This window comes from Parambassis ranga, chromosome 13, assembly GCF_900634625.1.
Source record: "Parambassis ranga chromosome 13, fParRan2.1, whole genome shotgun sequence".
Lineage (NCBI taxonomy): Eukaryota > Metazoa > Chordata > Actinopteri > Ambassidae > Parambassis > Parambassis ranga.
The window spans coordinates 22968515-22983325 of NC_041033.1; the positions used below are offsets into that span (position 1 = coordinate 22968515).

Below are 14811 nucleotides of genomic sequence, written 5' to 3' on the forward strand. Positions count from 1 at the left end.
AGAACAAGAGTTTTTGCTTTCACTTTGAGTTTGCGGTTCATTTATTAAAACTCTGCCAGCGGTAGAAGCCTAAATAACATGAAATCGCCGTGCTCCCAGTTTGCAGCAGCAGGCACACTTCACATTCTGACAAAGTTTGGCACAACCCACCGCTGTGAATGTGCGCTCTCAACAATGAACGTGCTGAAGAACCAGTACCGCAGTGGACTCGCAAATGAACACATGCATCAGTGCGTCCGCCTGGCCATCACACCACACAGCAAAGCTCAAAGCCTAGGCAACAGACAAGATGCCAGTTCTCTCATTAAGCACTCATTAAGCAGTGTTTGAGACTGACACTGAAAAATGGGTTTTAATTGCACTTTAATTCCTGAGATCTTGATATATTTGTTCACCAATGAAATCTATGCCAGCCTTGTTTTTTATTTTGTTAAAATAAAAGGGACATTTGTGTTTGATAGCATGTAAAATTCCTGAGATGCTTGATTCACCTTAGAGGTATATTCCTGACATCACATCACTTTAAAGTGTTCTTTAATCTCCCTCCTTTTTTCTCGACTAGAGGTGATACATATGTTCACCGAGTTTCATGTCTGTAAGTCTAACAGGGACCCGGATCTCATTCTAGGGTAGGGTAATTAGGTGGCGCTATGTTTCAGAATGACAGAATGAATACAGGCTCAGCATGCCTGTATGTGGGAGATGCAGCCATAAACATCCATTTGTGGTGTGTTGGCTAAGGGTCAACAGCCAGACCATGTGATGTGAAGTGCTGCGTTTTTGGTCCTCGATCGGACAGTTTCCCTAGGAGGAGTTTGTAAAACTGCGAAGTGAGCCAAATGCAAAATGGCAGTTATTAAGTTCCTCTAAGCTCTCACCTGTCATAGTGTTTCCTCCTTTAAGTGACAGTGCTGAGATGGCGTGCAGCAGCGCTGGTCGTGTCAGGTGATCCTTCAGGTTGAACTCAGTGAGGGCATGGGTGCTGAACTGGACCAAACCCACCCGGGTATTGTTTTCACCAATCTGAAAAGCCCCGGCTGTCGCTGAGATGAGTCTGCAGATGTGTTTAAATATTTGTCGGGAAACACTCCAGGAGCCATCTACCAGAAACACCACATCTGCAGCGGCACTCACAGGGCATTCTGGGAAAAACAAAAAGATTTCATGTTATTCTCATGAAAAAGGAAAATCATCCTCATCATCTGCAGAGCACGGCTCTTGTGAAACAGCATCTGTAATGGTTTCCACTTCTCTCTTCACTTCAGGACTGGGCTCCTCTTAACTTGCTCCTTCAAGCTGATCAGCAATCAAACTAATAATCACTCTGCTTCGGTGATGCAAAGATCTTTGATGAAGCTGATGTCCCACTCTCCTACTCCAATTTTAGCTTAGCTACCTTGCTAGCTACTGTCTGCTGACATATGTCCTTCCATTACTGTTTTATAAATGTGTTGAGTAAAACATTACATTTTTGTCAGTGTCAGATTATTTATTATATAAGAGTGATGAACGCTGGTTTGAGGGCCCCAAGTAACTCTAGAATCACCCCCCATTACTGCTGAGTTCACGCTGATGGACACAGCCCCGAACAAAGCTCAGCTGCAACTTGAGACTGATTGACAGGAAGTAAAAGCCCTCATCAGGGTAAAGGACTTACTGACTGACTGTGAAAGGTCCTGTTCCCCTAAAGATTCTTTTGATCCACTGAAAACTGAAAGACAATAAAAACATGTAAAGTCAGAAACAATTCAGAAAAGATATGTGTAATATTTTCATTCTATGAACCATTTCATGACAGTAACTCTTTTATAAGGCTGCTCTCTAACATTTGACCACATCATGACTTTTGTTTCCATAGCCGTGATGGTTTCAATAGCTTCTTCTCATAGATCTTTATGAAAATCGGCTGCTGTCACGTCAGGAGAGGGAGGAGCTTTCAGATGCTTGGTCTGTAACAGCCCAACTCTTATCTACATCCTATAAATCTGATAACTCCAATGACTCCAACAGTAGCATGTTGAACAGTTTCCTTCATGTTATTCACAATAACACACAGCAAAAAGACGCACACCAGCAGCCCAGTTAACACCGGCTTCAAGCTTTCTGCTCTTGGCCGCACGTCAGCCTGCGAGTGCTTCAGGCGCCAATCCTTAATTTCAGACTTTACTCTGTCAGATCAGTCTGCTGATGAATTCATGCAGCAGGTTTCCATCTGCACTCAGAGTGAGGTCAGAGGTCTCTGAGTGTTTTAGAATGAGGATCTCAGGTTGATCCTCTTTCAGACAGTTTGAGAGATAAACGTTCATCATGGAGCAGAGTCCTACCTGAGATCCAGAGAGGCAGAAGCAGCAGCGCTCTGTGACCCATGTCCACTCTGTGCGTCCTCCACACTGTCTTCCTCATGTGCCGTCTCTGCTCATGTCTTTATCAGAGCAGCAGTCAGGTCCAGCCCTCTTTCTGCTCGGCACTGTATTAAAACTCTGATTTGCTGATTCCTGCTAGAATAAAAGCCTTTAATTTTAGGGTTGAAGTGAGACAAGAGACAACCCTGCTATACCACTGCGCCACTGTTGACCCCTTAAAACAGCTCTTAAACAGTCAGTGAAGCACAGCAGAAAGATGTGATTTTTGTATGTTGCAGCGTCTTAAAGACAACTTGAGGAAACTAAAACAGCCTCATTTCATCCAGCTGTGATGATTCAACATGGACAGAGTGGAAACCCACAGACTGCAGTTGCAACATATCAGCTCTGCTGTTTCTGCATTTTCGCCTCCATCTTTTAATCTGATCAATGTTCTGATCAATGTTCCGACCGCACACATCCTGCAGCAACATGAAGCTGCTGTTTATTAATGTGTTGGGGGGGGGTGTTTTGTGTGTTTTGTGATAGACGTATATAAAGTCAACAGTTTCTGGCTTCACCTGCTGTGATTCAGAGAGAACCAGAAAGAACACACACTGTGCTGGCTTTGTGTTCCAGCTCACAGAGGCAGACTGTGCATCATGTCTCCGAGCTTGGAGGGCCACAGCAGAGCTGAAATCCAACAACTATCACAGAGTCTGATCAGATGATTGGACATTAACCCTGCTGTCACATCAGGCCTGCTGTTCCTCTTCTGTCCAGCAGGTCAGCAGCACAAGTCAAGAGAGAAGATGGATAGAGAAGATTGAAGCAAGGCGTCTGGACTTGTAGAGTTTTCTTGAAGACGTTTCGCTGCTCATCCAAGCAGCTTCATCAGTTCTAACTGTTTGGTGGGAAACATGGTTTATATGTGGTTACAGACCTCAGTGGGTGGGTCTGGGTAAAACTTACAAACAATAGCACTAAATGTTTCCATACTTACCTGTGATGATCTGGCTGACTGGGCCAGGTGTGTCTAACGACTGGCTAACAACTATGAAACTGCCGAAGGGAGTCTTCTGTGGAGTGGTTGTTTAGTTTCTCCAATGTACAGATCAGAGCATTCTTCACTGCACTGGACTGCATATATCACATTGCTGTGTTTCTCCCTGGGAATCTTGTCCTTCGGGTGAACCAGTCTCTGACTGAGTTTGTGATGCTGTCAATGGGTCTGAGGGGGACTCCTTCCTTGTGTATCTTGGGGAGTCCATACATGGAGTCCATGCACTGTAGTACTCCTACTCGGCCACAAGAGGAGGAACACACACACAGTGGTTCTCTGCATATCTTCTGTTTGTACTGTTTCTTTTTGTTGTGTTGTGCCGCTCTCAGGTGGCTCCTGGTTACATTTAAGAACAGATCAGGCTTCGGTTCTGTTCCTGACACTGAGGCTGCTTTCACACCTGCAGGCTTCGGCCCATCAGACTCTGCTGTGACGATCACACTCAGAGCAAAACACCCAGACTGGATCTGAGTCATCTGGGAAACTCTGCTGCAGCTTTACAAACGCATCAAGTGGCTGGGAGGTGTGAAAGCAGCCCAGAGTGCTGGCAGGCAGACTGACCTGTACGTTGGATCCAAGCCTGTGATGTGCAGTGAGACCCCTGTGGTTTAAGTCTGAACACTGCGCCTTTAATCACACAGATCTGTCTTGTCTCCTTCGGGTGTCTCGTGGGTTGTGAGTCCTAAACATCAGGTATTTGGCCCACACACACACTCCCTGCCCTCCGAAGCCACCCCACACAGAAGCAGCCGGAACATAACCCGAGGAGGTGCAGCCCACCTGCTGATATGCAAACGCCTCCACGCCGCCGGGCGTGGACATGTTGGATGCAGGTCAGTGGAGGCTGGGAGCTCCTCCTCTCTCCTGGAGGATGCCTCGTGTCAGGCGGTCTGCCGGCGCTCTGGCTTCCTGCTCTGGGAACTTTCTGATCATGGATCACTCTGGATTCATGACACCTGTCTGTTCTCTGGTCGGTGGGTGGCACTGCTCTTCTCTTCCCCAGCATACAGTCATATGCCAAAGGATTACAACAGTATTATGACAGCATTATTAACAAAGTCGGGAGAACACGCAGACTTCCGAAAGCACACCTCCATCTTGGGCCTTGGATTAAAAATACAAGCACTGTCCAAGTCTTGTCTGATAACAAACTGCTCTGGCACTTTAATCATATGTTGTATCCCTCTCTTTCTCACACACACACACAGATGAACAGTGTATTCTGCAGTACTAACAGCCATATGGCTGTGGAAGACTTAGATCATGTTGAAACAATGTGTGTGTTTGCGTCCATGGTGGGTCGGTTCTCTCAGTGTCGGAGTGTTAAAGAAAAATAAACTTGGTGTCCTGAGGGCGGAGCCTCGACCAGAGACTCTCAGCACTCGTGTGAGCAGCTCTGCATTCAGTGGTGAAGACGGTCAAATGTTAGTGACACTGGAGAGCGGCCGTGCACGTGAACACTGGTGACCCTGACCCTCAGTGTTCCCTGATCGCTGGTGCTGGATGCTGAAGTGTTTCCAGCAGGACTCACACTGCCCCCCCCCTTGCTGTTTGACAGTGTCTGTGTTTGTATGTGACATACACCTTACAGTCTTCGATGGTTTGATACCCATGATTTACTTTGAATATAACGGAACGACCACAATAAGAAAAAAAACACAACAATGTGCAAAATGGGGATTTTATGCTTTCATAGATACAATTATGTGGATTTATAAAGAAATAAAAAGGTATTTTTCTTGGAAAAAACACTGATGATGTGTTATTGATCTCCAGGTTAACCAGTGATATAAAGAAGTGTTTAGTTTCTAATTCAGTCTTTAACATGACTGTACAGACACACTGTGTGTAGCAGCAGCAGCTTCTTTACAAAATGTGGAGTCAAAGTCGGTCTTAAGCTGGATCCATACTCCAGAGAACAGAGAACTCGCTCCTCGCTGCCGATGTTACTCCCACGAAATGACGTCATTTTCTATCTCAGACCGCCCGTTCTGCAGCTCTCTCGGACACATGGCCCGGGCAGAACTTTTTCTCTCAAGGCTGTGCATCAACCATGCTGTGATTGGTCGGAATTTATTGTGGACGTGATGAATGTGGAGCAAGAGCTTCTTCAGGTGCAGAACACACAGACAGAAGGAGGAAGCACAGCGACGATGGACAGTTTAGATGAGCAGCTGTCAAACAGCTGCTGGAAGGAGAAACACGGCGCACAGAGGAGAGCGTCTGTCCACAAGGTGGCGATAAAAACTAATCCCAGTATTGATCACAGTGGCTGGACGCACCTTAAACACCGGGAGACGGGATGTATTATTGCAGACAGTCATCCACACGTTCACAGAGTTAAACTCACACAGACCAGAGGTCTGCTACAGTCTGCTGCACTGATCTTCTATCTGTTGTCAGCTGTGCGCCCTCTTCCCTGAACATTATCAGCTCGTTAGGCCAGGTAACCACGACTGTGCTCACAATTTACAATACAACTGCATTGTCAACTTTTTGTGTGTGACGTGCGCTGCGTAGGAGGCCGTATGAGGAGTTCTGCACACACACGTCTCGTGGAGTATGGTACCTCCGTGCCGAAAAGAACTTTTTTTTTACTCTTACCACCCGTGGAGCGAGTTCTCTGTTCTCTGTTCTCGTGGAGTATGGAACAAGCTTAAAACATGATGTGTGTGTTTGGAGCAGTGAAGGTGGAGCAGAGTCTTTGACTGTAGAGATAAGTCAGTTCACTGTTATCTGGATCTGCTCTACCAACTAAATTCATCCATGACGGTTCAGCCCAGAGCGTGTGTGCTGCAGCCTGACCATGCAGGATCCATGTGAACACAAGTACCATCAAACATCCTGAATGATGGGAGGACAGTGAGACAATAGACCAGCTGTAGTAAAGACACATGACTGATCTTTAGTATCACACAGGTCATTGATTTAATATGTTGATCAATAGAACAGCAGCTTACAGAGTGTGCTGCTGCAGAGACTGATCCTGACTCTGGTTAATAACAGACTCATCAGCACTGGAGTTACGATAGTATCTGAAAAGTAAGTAAAAGATTCCAACACAACAGAAGAGCTGACAAATCCCTCTGACAGGTCTGGACCAGAGTCTGTCCCACACAGACCTCACTCTCAGCACAAATCTCTCCCACTCAGACCTCCTCTCATAACACCTCTGTCCTCCCTGTGAGATAACTTGTATTTTGTCCAGCAGCTCTTGGACCTGTCCCCTGCCTCCCATCTGTCTGTTGTTCAACACGTGGTACTGACCGCTGCACTGTCTCAGCAGCTCCTGCAGGTTTGGCGTCCTCTCTGATGAACTGCTCCATGTCGGTGTCCTCCAGTCGGTCTCCGTAGGTGAACAGCAGCATGGTGTGTTCAGAGACGTCAGGACTCAGTATCTTCTTCAGAGTCTGCAGCCCTCTCTGCTCCTGTTGGGTCAGCCGGCCCAGCTGCAGGGTTAGGAGGAGGACGTGAGGACCTGGAGAGCTCAGCTGGAGGGCTTCCAGCAGCTCAGCTTCCACCTGCTCTGCAGACAGCTGAGTGCTGCAGAGTCCAGGCGTGTCCACCACAGAGACCCTGAGACCCTGAACATCACCTGCTGCCTTCTGACTGTGCTGAGTCAGAGGGGTGGAGCTGAGCTTACAGTCAAACTGCCTCCTCCCCAGGATGGCGTTTGCTGCTGAACTCTCCACTCCACCATTCCCCACTCTCTCCTGACCCACCAGCACCACCCTCAGCTCAGCCTGAGACCCTCCTGCTGTGAGTGCACGGCATGCTCAACACCTTAACATGGAACAACATGGAGGACGCTCTTTGAGGTTTGTGTCAGTAACATGTTGAACAAAGACCTGATCCAGGTTTTCATTTGGTCTGTGAGATTTATTCAGATGATACAAAGATGAAGCACAGAGGACACCTGCAGGACACTTTCTGTCTTTAACCCTTCACCAACACAGACATGTCACTGCAAAAGAAACAGATGCTCTGATTTAATCAGCAAGAACTTTACATTAATAATCTGTCTGCTGCAAAACACACAATACATGATGTAATTATCTTCATAAGCAATGATCAGTGACATGAAACATGTTTCTGATCAGTAAAATCATTGATAAAGAAATGAAAAGTCTTCAAATCAAAGTCAGTGTGATTATCTTCTTTTTCTATGTGTTACTGTGGCTTTACTGAGCTGCAGCTTCACTCAGTCTCACTGAATTACACAGAGTTCATTCACTGCCACAGATACAGCTCCACCTACTGCTCCAACTGCTGCTCCAACTGGACCAAATATTAATCCAACAGAACATCCAATAGGAGCTGCAGCAGCAGCAGTTGCACAAGGGACAGTAGCCATCAAAACTCTGAACCTGTTGTCTCTCTCCTCCTGTCTTCTTGCTTCTTCAGCATCCATGTCTCTTCAAACATGTTATTGGTGTAACAGCTTCCTCCATTTCTCTCAATCATTTCATTGATCTTCTTCAGCAGCTCTCTGACCTGAGAGGGATGTTTGTTTCTGTTGTTGAAGACATGATACCCTCCATGACACTGATTGACAAAGTCACGAACATCATCATTCTGACCAATGAATGTATCTATGGTCAGTCCTTCTTCTTCCAAATTGTCTCCATGGGTGAACAAGGCCATCATGTAGTCTGCTGATTTTTCTCCAAACATCTTCTGGAGGATTTTCACTGTTTGTTTTTCTTCTTCTGTGAATCTGTTTGTTTGGATCACCACCAGGATCACATGAGGACCAGGAGCAGATAAACAGATGGATCTAGCGATCTCTTGTTTCACTCTCTTGTTGTCTTTGTCTTTGGTTTCAAACAGACCTGGAGTATCAATGACAGCCAAGATTTGACCTTCAAACACTCCTGTTTCCTTCTGACCCAACCAGAACAATCCTGACTGGTGTCGGGGTGAAAATCCCCTTGTTTATCTGATCACCTCCTATTTAGAGGTCATTAACTCTAACAGTAAGTTGTAACAGCAGCACTTAGCTTAATGCTAAACAAGCTAAAGTGACACAATGTGAAAGCAGACAAACAGTGGTGCAGTAAGGTGAGGCTCAGCTGTGTCACAGACTCTTACCTTTCTCTCGTTTTGTCCTCCGCTTCTTTCTTTTGCCGTCTTTCCTTGCAGCCTGCAGTGTGTGTGCTTCATCCTTTATTTTGAAAATGCCGCTACACGAAGTGGAGAGGTGTAGCCCCCCTGGGGGCGGGGCGAGGGGGGAGTCTGAACGTGTCAATGCGCTGGGCCAAAACAGCTGTGGTTGAATGGTGGGGCTAACTGACCGTCCGTCTTGGGGCCCCTCTCATGCTCGGGGCCCTAGGCAATTGCCTAGTTTGCCTACTATGCGACGGCTCTGCACACACCCACATGTTACAGCGGTATGAAAATGTGTCATGCTAATGCTAATGACTGTTTAAGTAAAGACGATGTGTCTGCCCCATATTTATTATTTATGTTACTTATTCTCTGCACAGCTTTGTCCACGAAATGTACTTTTGTGGGATTGATAGCAGCCCTGAAGCAACTCTGTGTGTGTGTGCGTGCCAAGCAGCAACCTTTGGGGCTCGGACTTGAAGCCATTGTGGAAGTGTAAAAACTTGTAGTTCAGGCTACAGCCACTGGGGGCTGGCTCCAGCAGCGAGTCATTTCCCATAGACTCCCATAAAAATGGCCGACTTCACAGCAGAAATGAACATGTTTACAGCCTGGTACAAAAAAACACTTTGGTCTCAGATGATAGGTTCTCTTCTAGTGTCAATTGTACGGGGGGGTGAATTATTTTACAACTCACTCGTTTTAATCATATTCTGACTTAAAATGATGCATAATTATGGGCGTCGCCGCTTGAGCGACAGGCGGTTGACGTATCACAGCGCAGGTTTCCTGCTTTCACGATCGCCCGCCCCCCTAAACTCCGCTCTTGCTCCCCTCTTTGTATCTATATTTGGAGTTATGGCGGCAGTCAGAGGGTCCCGGAGCCTCCCACGAGCCTCATAACGGCTCCTCAGAAACTAATGGCTGCTGTCACTGAAGCTCTGTCCATAGTTTTTACTGTCGATGGTGTGCGTGCGTGTGTTGGGGGGGTGATTTCAGCACCACGGACAGAGACGCGCCCCTTCGGTCTTGGCTGCAGTGTTTCAGCACCACGGACAGCTCAGCCTCCCTGTAGAGAAGCCGATCTGTGTCTGATCATCGTCGATCACGTTGATGAGAAACACCGACTGTTTAGGAGGCTTGTTGTTCTCTGATATAGAAAAGGTTCTGCTGGAGCATTTATGTTCAAATCCTTTAATCAGAATCAGAATTCTTTTATTTATTTATTTTGTTACAGACAAGAATAAAAATCAAAGATGGCATGAAATTGAAATATATAATAAATATCTAAATACCTAGGTAGCATTTAAATCCCAGTATACCAGTATGAATGTACAGTTTGAGTCTGTTAGTTCAATAGTTTGATGGCAACAGGCAGGAATGACTTCCTGTGTCTCTCAGTGGTGCATCATGGGAGTCGGAGTCTGTTGCTAAAAAGTGCATGTTTCCAGAAGTAAAAAGATGTCTTCATGTCACATGTGGTGCGTCCATGAACTCATCTTCAATAAGCATCTGTCCCTCCAGAGACTAAACTGTTCCCACGCTGTCCACAGGGAGGCGCTACAGGTCGATATGAAGCCCCAGCACCATCTCTGCTAGGACAAGATGGAGTTATACATGTGTGATTCTTTAAGTCCTGCTTCACCGAGGGACAGACAGTCGGTGTTTCCTTTCCTCTCTACATGTTTGAACGATGGAACTAACCACAGAAATAAAACTTAAAGTTTGAAGAGAAAACATCCTGAGACCTGTATGTGAAACACAAAGTGACTGTGGTTTGAATATCGTTTCTCTCAGTCATTAACAAGTGATTTCAGGCTCTCAGGTTTGAGCTCCACCCTGCTGCTGCCTGCCTCTCTTTGTGCTGCTGCTGTGTTTATGGATGAGGAGTGATGCTGCTGTTTCAGAGTGCCGCACACATGGGGACGCAGTCCTGACGCACTCATCACGAGGATACAGGATGTGTTGTCTTTTCTTTGGGGGGGGGGGGTGTTAGCCTCCCACGGGCCGCTCCAGCTGGTGCATGTGTGATTTTTTATATCTCATCTCGTCTGCAGCCTCGGATAATGAAGAATCACATTACCAGCCGTGTGCAGGATCAGATTAAACTTTCCAGAGATGCAGGATTTAAACTTTATCTGTAAGTTCGTTAAAAACTCCCCAAAGTTTAATGAACGGCTGAAAGCATCTTTGTCAGCAGTAAAGCTCCAGATCTACTTCATCAGATCTACTTTTGCAAAATCGTAAATTGGTTTGGTCAAAACTTATGTTTCTGTTCACTTCTGATCAATCATGACATCAGCACTCTGATGCAGCCCCGGCAGAGTGATGAGCTGAACACAGTATTGATCGCAGCAGTTATCATTGAACTGTAGCAGATATTTAAACACAGCTGGTTGTTCATGGTGCTGCATCATGATCACATATGATGTACAGTATTCAGACACACAAGTGGCCACTAGTGAGCTTCTGGTTGTCCATATGTGGAGTGGAGCTGTAACAGTCTATAAAGAATTCCTGCTGATGTTAGACATTTTAACATGGATGTCTGTGGGGATTGACCTGCTCCTGGAGCTGCCCTCGTGTGGCCACTGCAGGAACTGCAATTTTTTTTTTCTCTCTCCTCACACGTACAACTCCAACGTCTCTCAGATGTTTCATGTGGATGGATGCATGTGGATTTTATGTCTCTTTCATCTGTTGTCTGCTCGTTTCTTCCTTAATGACTCTCTGTGCGTTCTCACTGCTGATCTCTGCCGTGACAGCGTCAGCTTACACATGAAAACGTCCTGCAGTACTTCGTGTTTCCATCTGCATCCAGAGGTTCTTTCAGCTAATGTGCTTAATGAATCAGTGTGTGTGTGTGTGTGTGTTTCATTGTGTTTCCTGCCCTGTAGCCCCTGTTGAACAAGTAGAACATAAACCTCCTCATCCACAGCCCCTCCTTGATATGTAGTTACTGCATCAAATTTCCACCAGAGGGCAGCAAACACCACAAAATAACTATTAAAAGATCACTTTTTCATGTTCATATTTTAACCACACAAACATGTGGATTAAAGAACACCTGCTCTGTTTAGTTGTGTGTCAGCTCCTCGTGGTCCTATTTCTTATGACAATACTGCCCCCTGCTGGTAGAGAGAGGTGCAGCACGCAGCTGCTGGTTGGAGATCTGCTGTTGCTTTTGTGGTGTGTTTTGGGCCGATACAGGTGACATGAAGTGAGTGAGTTATTGAGTTATTGGTTTGTTGTGTGTGTGTGTGAGAGAAAGAGAGAGAGAGAGAGAGAGCCTTTAGGTGATATCTGCCAATGAAGCAGCTGTTTATCATGTTCTCCGCTGAATGTTTTCTGCTCATTTGCATGTCTAAGAAGTCACAAACAATATCAGGACAAAAATTAGTTCTGTGCAGCAAAGTTTGAAGTTATGAACGAGCACAAATGAGAACAAAGAAACGTTCTTAATGCTGTCGCTCGCCTCGCTCAGCTTCAGACCCCCATTGTTTGGGTTTTTTCAAAAGAAAAGCAGAGCATGATGGGAGCTTGTAAAGATAAACATGGACTCTCACAATAAAAGTGATTATTGAGAAACTGCCAGATCCCGTGTGAAAACAGCAAACCACACCTGAACCCCATTAACCTGTCCTCCATCTGTGCTTTGGTTTGTGTCAGGAGCAGCTTTGGAAGCAGAGAGACGAGGACGAGTTCTCAAAAAAAGACAAAAAAACAATGCTTGTTCTGACTGTGCAGACGGGCTTCTCCTTTAGTTCTGTGTAACATCATATTTAACCCTGTCAAGGTACTCGTGTTGTTTGTTTGAACTATTTTGAGGTGATTCACAGTAATTCATGACTTGTGTCATGCTCCCTCTTGCACAAGAAAATAGAAAAAACGTCCTGTCACGACAACCTGTGGTGAAGTGGGTCTGGGAATGTGACACATTGTGTGACATTGTGTAGCAGCTTGGACACAGTTTCTTTTTCCTTTCTTTATTTTTGTCACAGGGTCACCCAGAAGCCCAGATTAATGCTGATGTTGCTCAGCAAGGAGAAACCTCTCCAAACCTGCAGCGTCCCCTGCAGCCTCTAGGGGGCTCCAAAATGAGTGAATCCCTGCAGAAAGCACCAGTTCTTGTGGGTTCTGTAGATGGATGTGACCATGTTTTCCACAGGGGCCCTGATCCTCTTCTGTGTCAGTGAGAGAATCTTCAGGGAAAAGCTTGGTTCTTTCTTTTCTATGTTTCTCTTGTTTCTCTCCTTCTTCTTTCTTCCTCCACCTCTCTGCTCCGTCCATCCTCAGCCTCCGTCCTCAGCCTCCCTCCACCTCTCCGCTCCCTCTGTCCTCCACTTCTCTGCTCCCTCCGTCCTCAGCCTCCCTCCACCTCTCTGCTCCCTCCGTCCTCAGCCTCCCTCCACCTCTCCGCTCCCTCCGTCCTCAGCCTCCATCCTCATCCTCCCTCCACCTCTCCGCTCCCTCTGTCCTCAGCCTCCGTCCTCAGCCTTCCTCCACCTCTCTGCTCCCTCCGTCCTCAGCCTCCCTCCACCTCTCTGCTCCCTCCGTCCTCAGCCTCCGTCCTCAGCCTTCCTCCACCTCTCTGCTCCCTCCGTCCTCAGCCTCCCTCCACCTCTCCGCTCCCTCTGTCCTCAGCCTCCGTTCACCTCTCCGCTCCCTCCGTCCTCAGCCTCCATCCTCATCCTCCCTCACCTCTCTGCTCCCTCCGTCCTCAGCCTCCGTCCTCAGCCTCCCTCCACCTCTCTGCTCCCTCCGTTCTCAGCCTCCCTCCACCTCTCCGCTCCCTCCGTCCTCAGCCTCCCTCTCCTCCCTGGTGTGTCAGCCTGAGCGTGTTTACAGTCTCCTGGAGACTCCTCCTGTCAGTCTGCTTGTACAAACCCCAGGAGACCAGCCTGGATTAATAACAACCTGCTTCAGCCTGTCAGCTCCTGGAGGAGGACGAAAGAGAAGAAGGGAGGGCAGAGGGACAGGGGGGAGGGATGAGAGACACCCCTACATATTTTAATCAATTCCCTCCCTCCCTCCCTCTCTCACCTTCACCTCTCTTCATCCCACCAACCCTCCTCTTCTTCACGCTTGCTGTGACTGCAGAAAAAAAAAAAGAGAGCTCCATTCTGTCTGCTGGTGAGTCAGATCTGAACATCAGCCAATCAAACCCACAGATCTGATCAGCTCCAACCAATGATGGGATCCCATCCAAGGGTTTCTTCCTTGCTCTCATTGGCTGTCAGGAGCCGCAGTGTGACCAATGAACTGTGGGGATCTGGGAGTCCAGAGGCAGTAAAATAATCCAGCTGACCTCAGATTACAAGCCTTAAATGGGGCCCACATGACAAAGTAAAGGAGAAGAGTTCCACTTTTATGTTGAACATTTTAAATTTGATATTCTTGTGGTGATGGAGGGGAGTGGAGGGGGTGTTGTTTGTGTGACTATGGTTGAGTTAACCACAGAAACAGATTCCACACACAGCCTTTCTGTTTGTCAGACATCAGATGTCAGTGTGAGACAGTGGTCCTGTGGTTTGGAGGCTGTGGGCCACTGCAGGTTATTGCTGGGACCAGCTGAGGGGAAAACAAGCCTGTAGCTGCTGGCAGCCAGTGACTGCACCGCCCGACAGAGGAGGGAAGGTGGCACAGAGGTGGAGTGAAAGCAGAACGAGACACACAGAAACAACTGAACTGAACTACAGAACACAAACAGGAAGCCGATTTTAGAAGGACACATCTGCAGGATAATGCACCGTGGCACAAAGCTCAGAGAAAACGGCCTCAATGGGCTCTGTGTAGAGCTGTGTGTCATCAGCAGAGCTCTGAGGTAGCACATAAAGTTAAAAAAAGGTGTGGGACCTAAAACAGAACCCTGGGGTACACCACAGGTCATTCTGCTGGATCAAGAGATTCACATCATGGATATGTGGCCGACAGCTCTGCAGCAAAGTGTTTCCAGCAGCTGTGGTGCCAACATTTAATGCAGCTTTGAAGACAAGAAGGGGTCCAAACATACTAGTAAGGGTACCTGATGATGTGGCAGTGACTAATTATCTGTCAATGGAAATAGATGGGTGTGAGGAATGTTCATGAAACAGTGGGACGGTTTCAGGGCCCTTGAAGCTGAATAAAGTGCCCGCTCACTTCTTTTAAGCCGCCCAGCTGACCGACACACAACAGGCTGTGAAAGGATGCACACACACACACACACACTAAACACACTCCTACCTGCTAATATCCACACGCAGTCTTTTTACACTTTGTGCCTCCTTTAATTTAAAATTCTCTCTAAATCGGAAGCTC

At 47.0% G+C, this 14811-nt stretch overlaps 1 protein-coding gene and 1 long non-coding RNA gene across 3 annotated transcripts in view; both read right to left on the reverse strand.

The window, feature by feature from the left end:
• The window catches only part of LOC114444595 (scavenger receptor cysteine-rich type 1 protein M130-like), a 493351-nt gene that overhangs the window by 453627 nt on the left and 24913 nt on the right, over positions 1–14811 (reverse strand). The window contains exon 1 of one of the 2 annotated variants that reach the window (XM_028419277.1): positions 879–889. The exons of the other annotated variant lie outside the window; for it this stretch is intronic. Coding sequence (XP_028275078.1) covers positions 879–885 — 7 coding nt within the window. The 5' untranslated portion in view covers positions 886–889. Of the gene's footprint in view, positions 1–878; positions 890–14811 lie in introns of those variants that run through there. 2 annotated transcript variants of the gene reach the window in all.
• On the reverse strand, positions 1049–2385 carry LOC114444652 (uncharacterized). The gene is made up of 3 exons (XR_003671580.1): positions 2325–2385; positions 1658–1711; positions 1049–1142 (listed from the first exon to the last, which is right to left on the reverse strand). It is a non-coding gene; the product is annotated as an uncharacterized LOC114444652 (long non-coding RNA).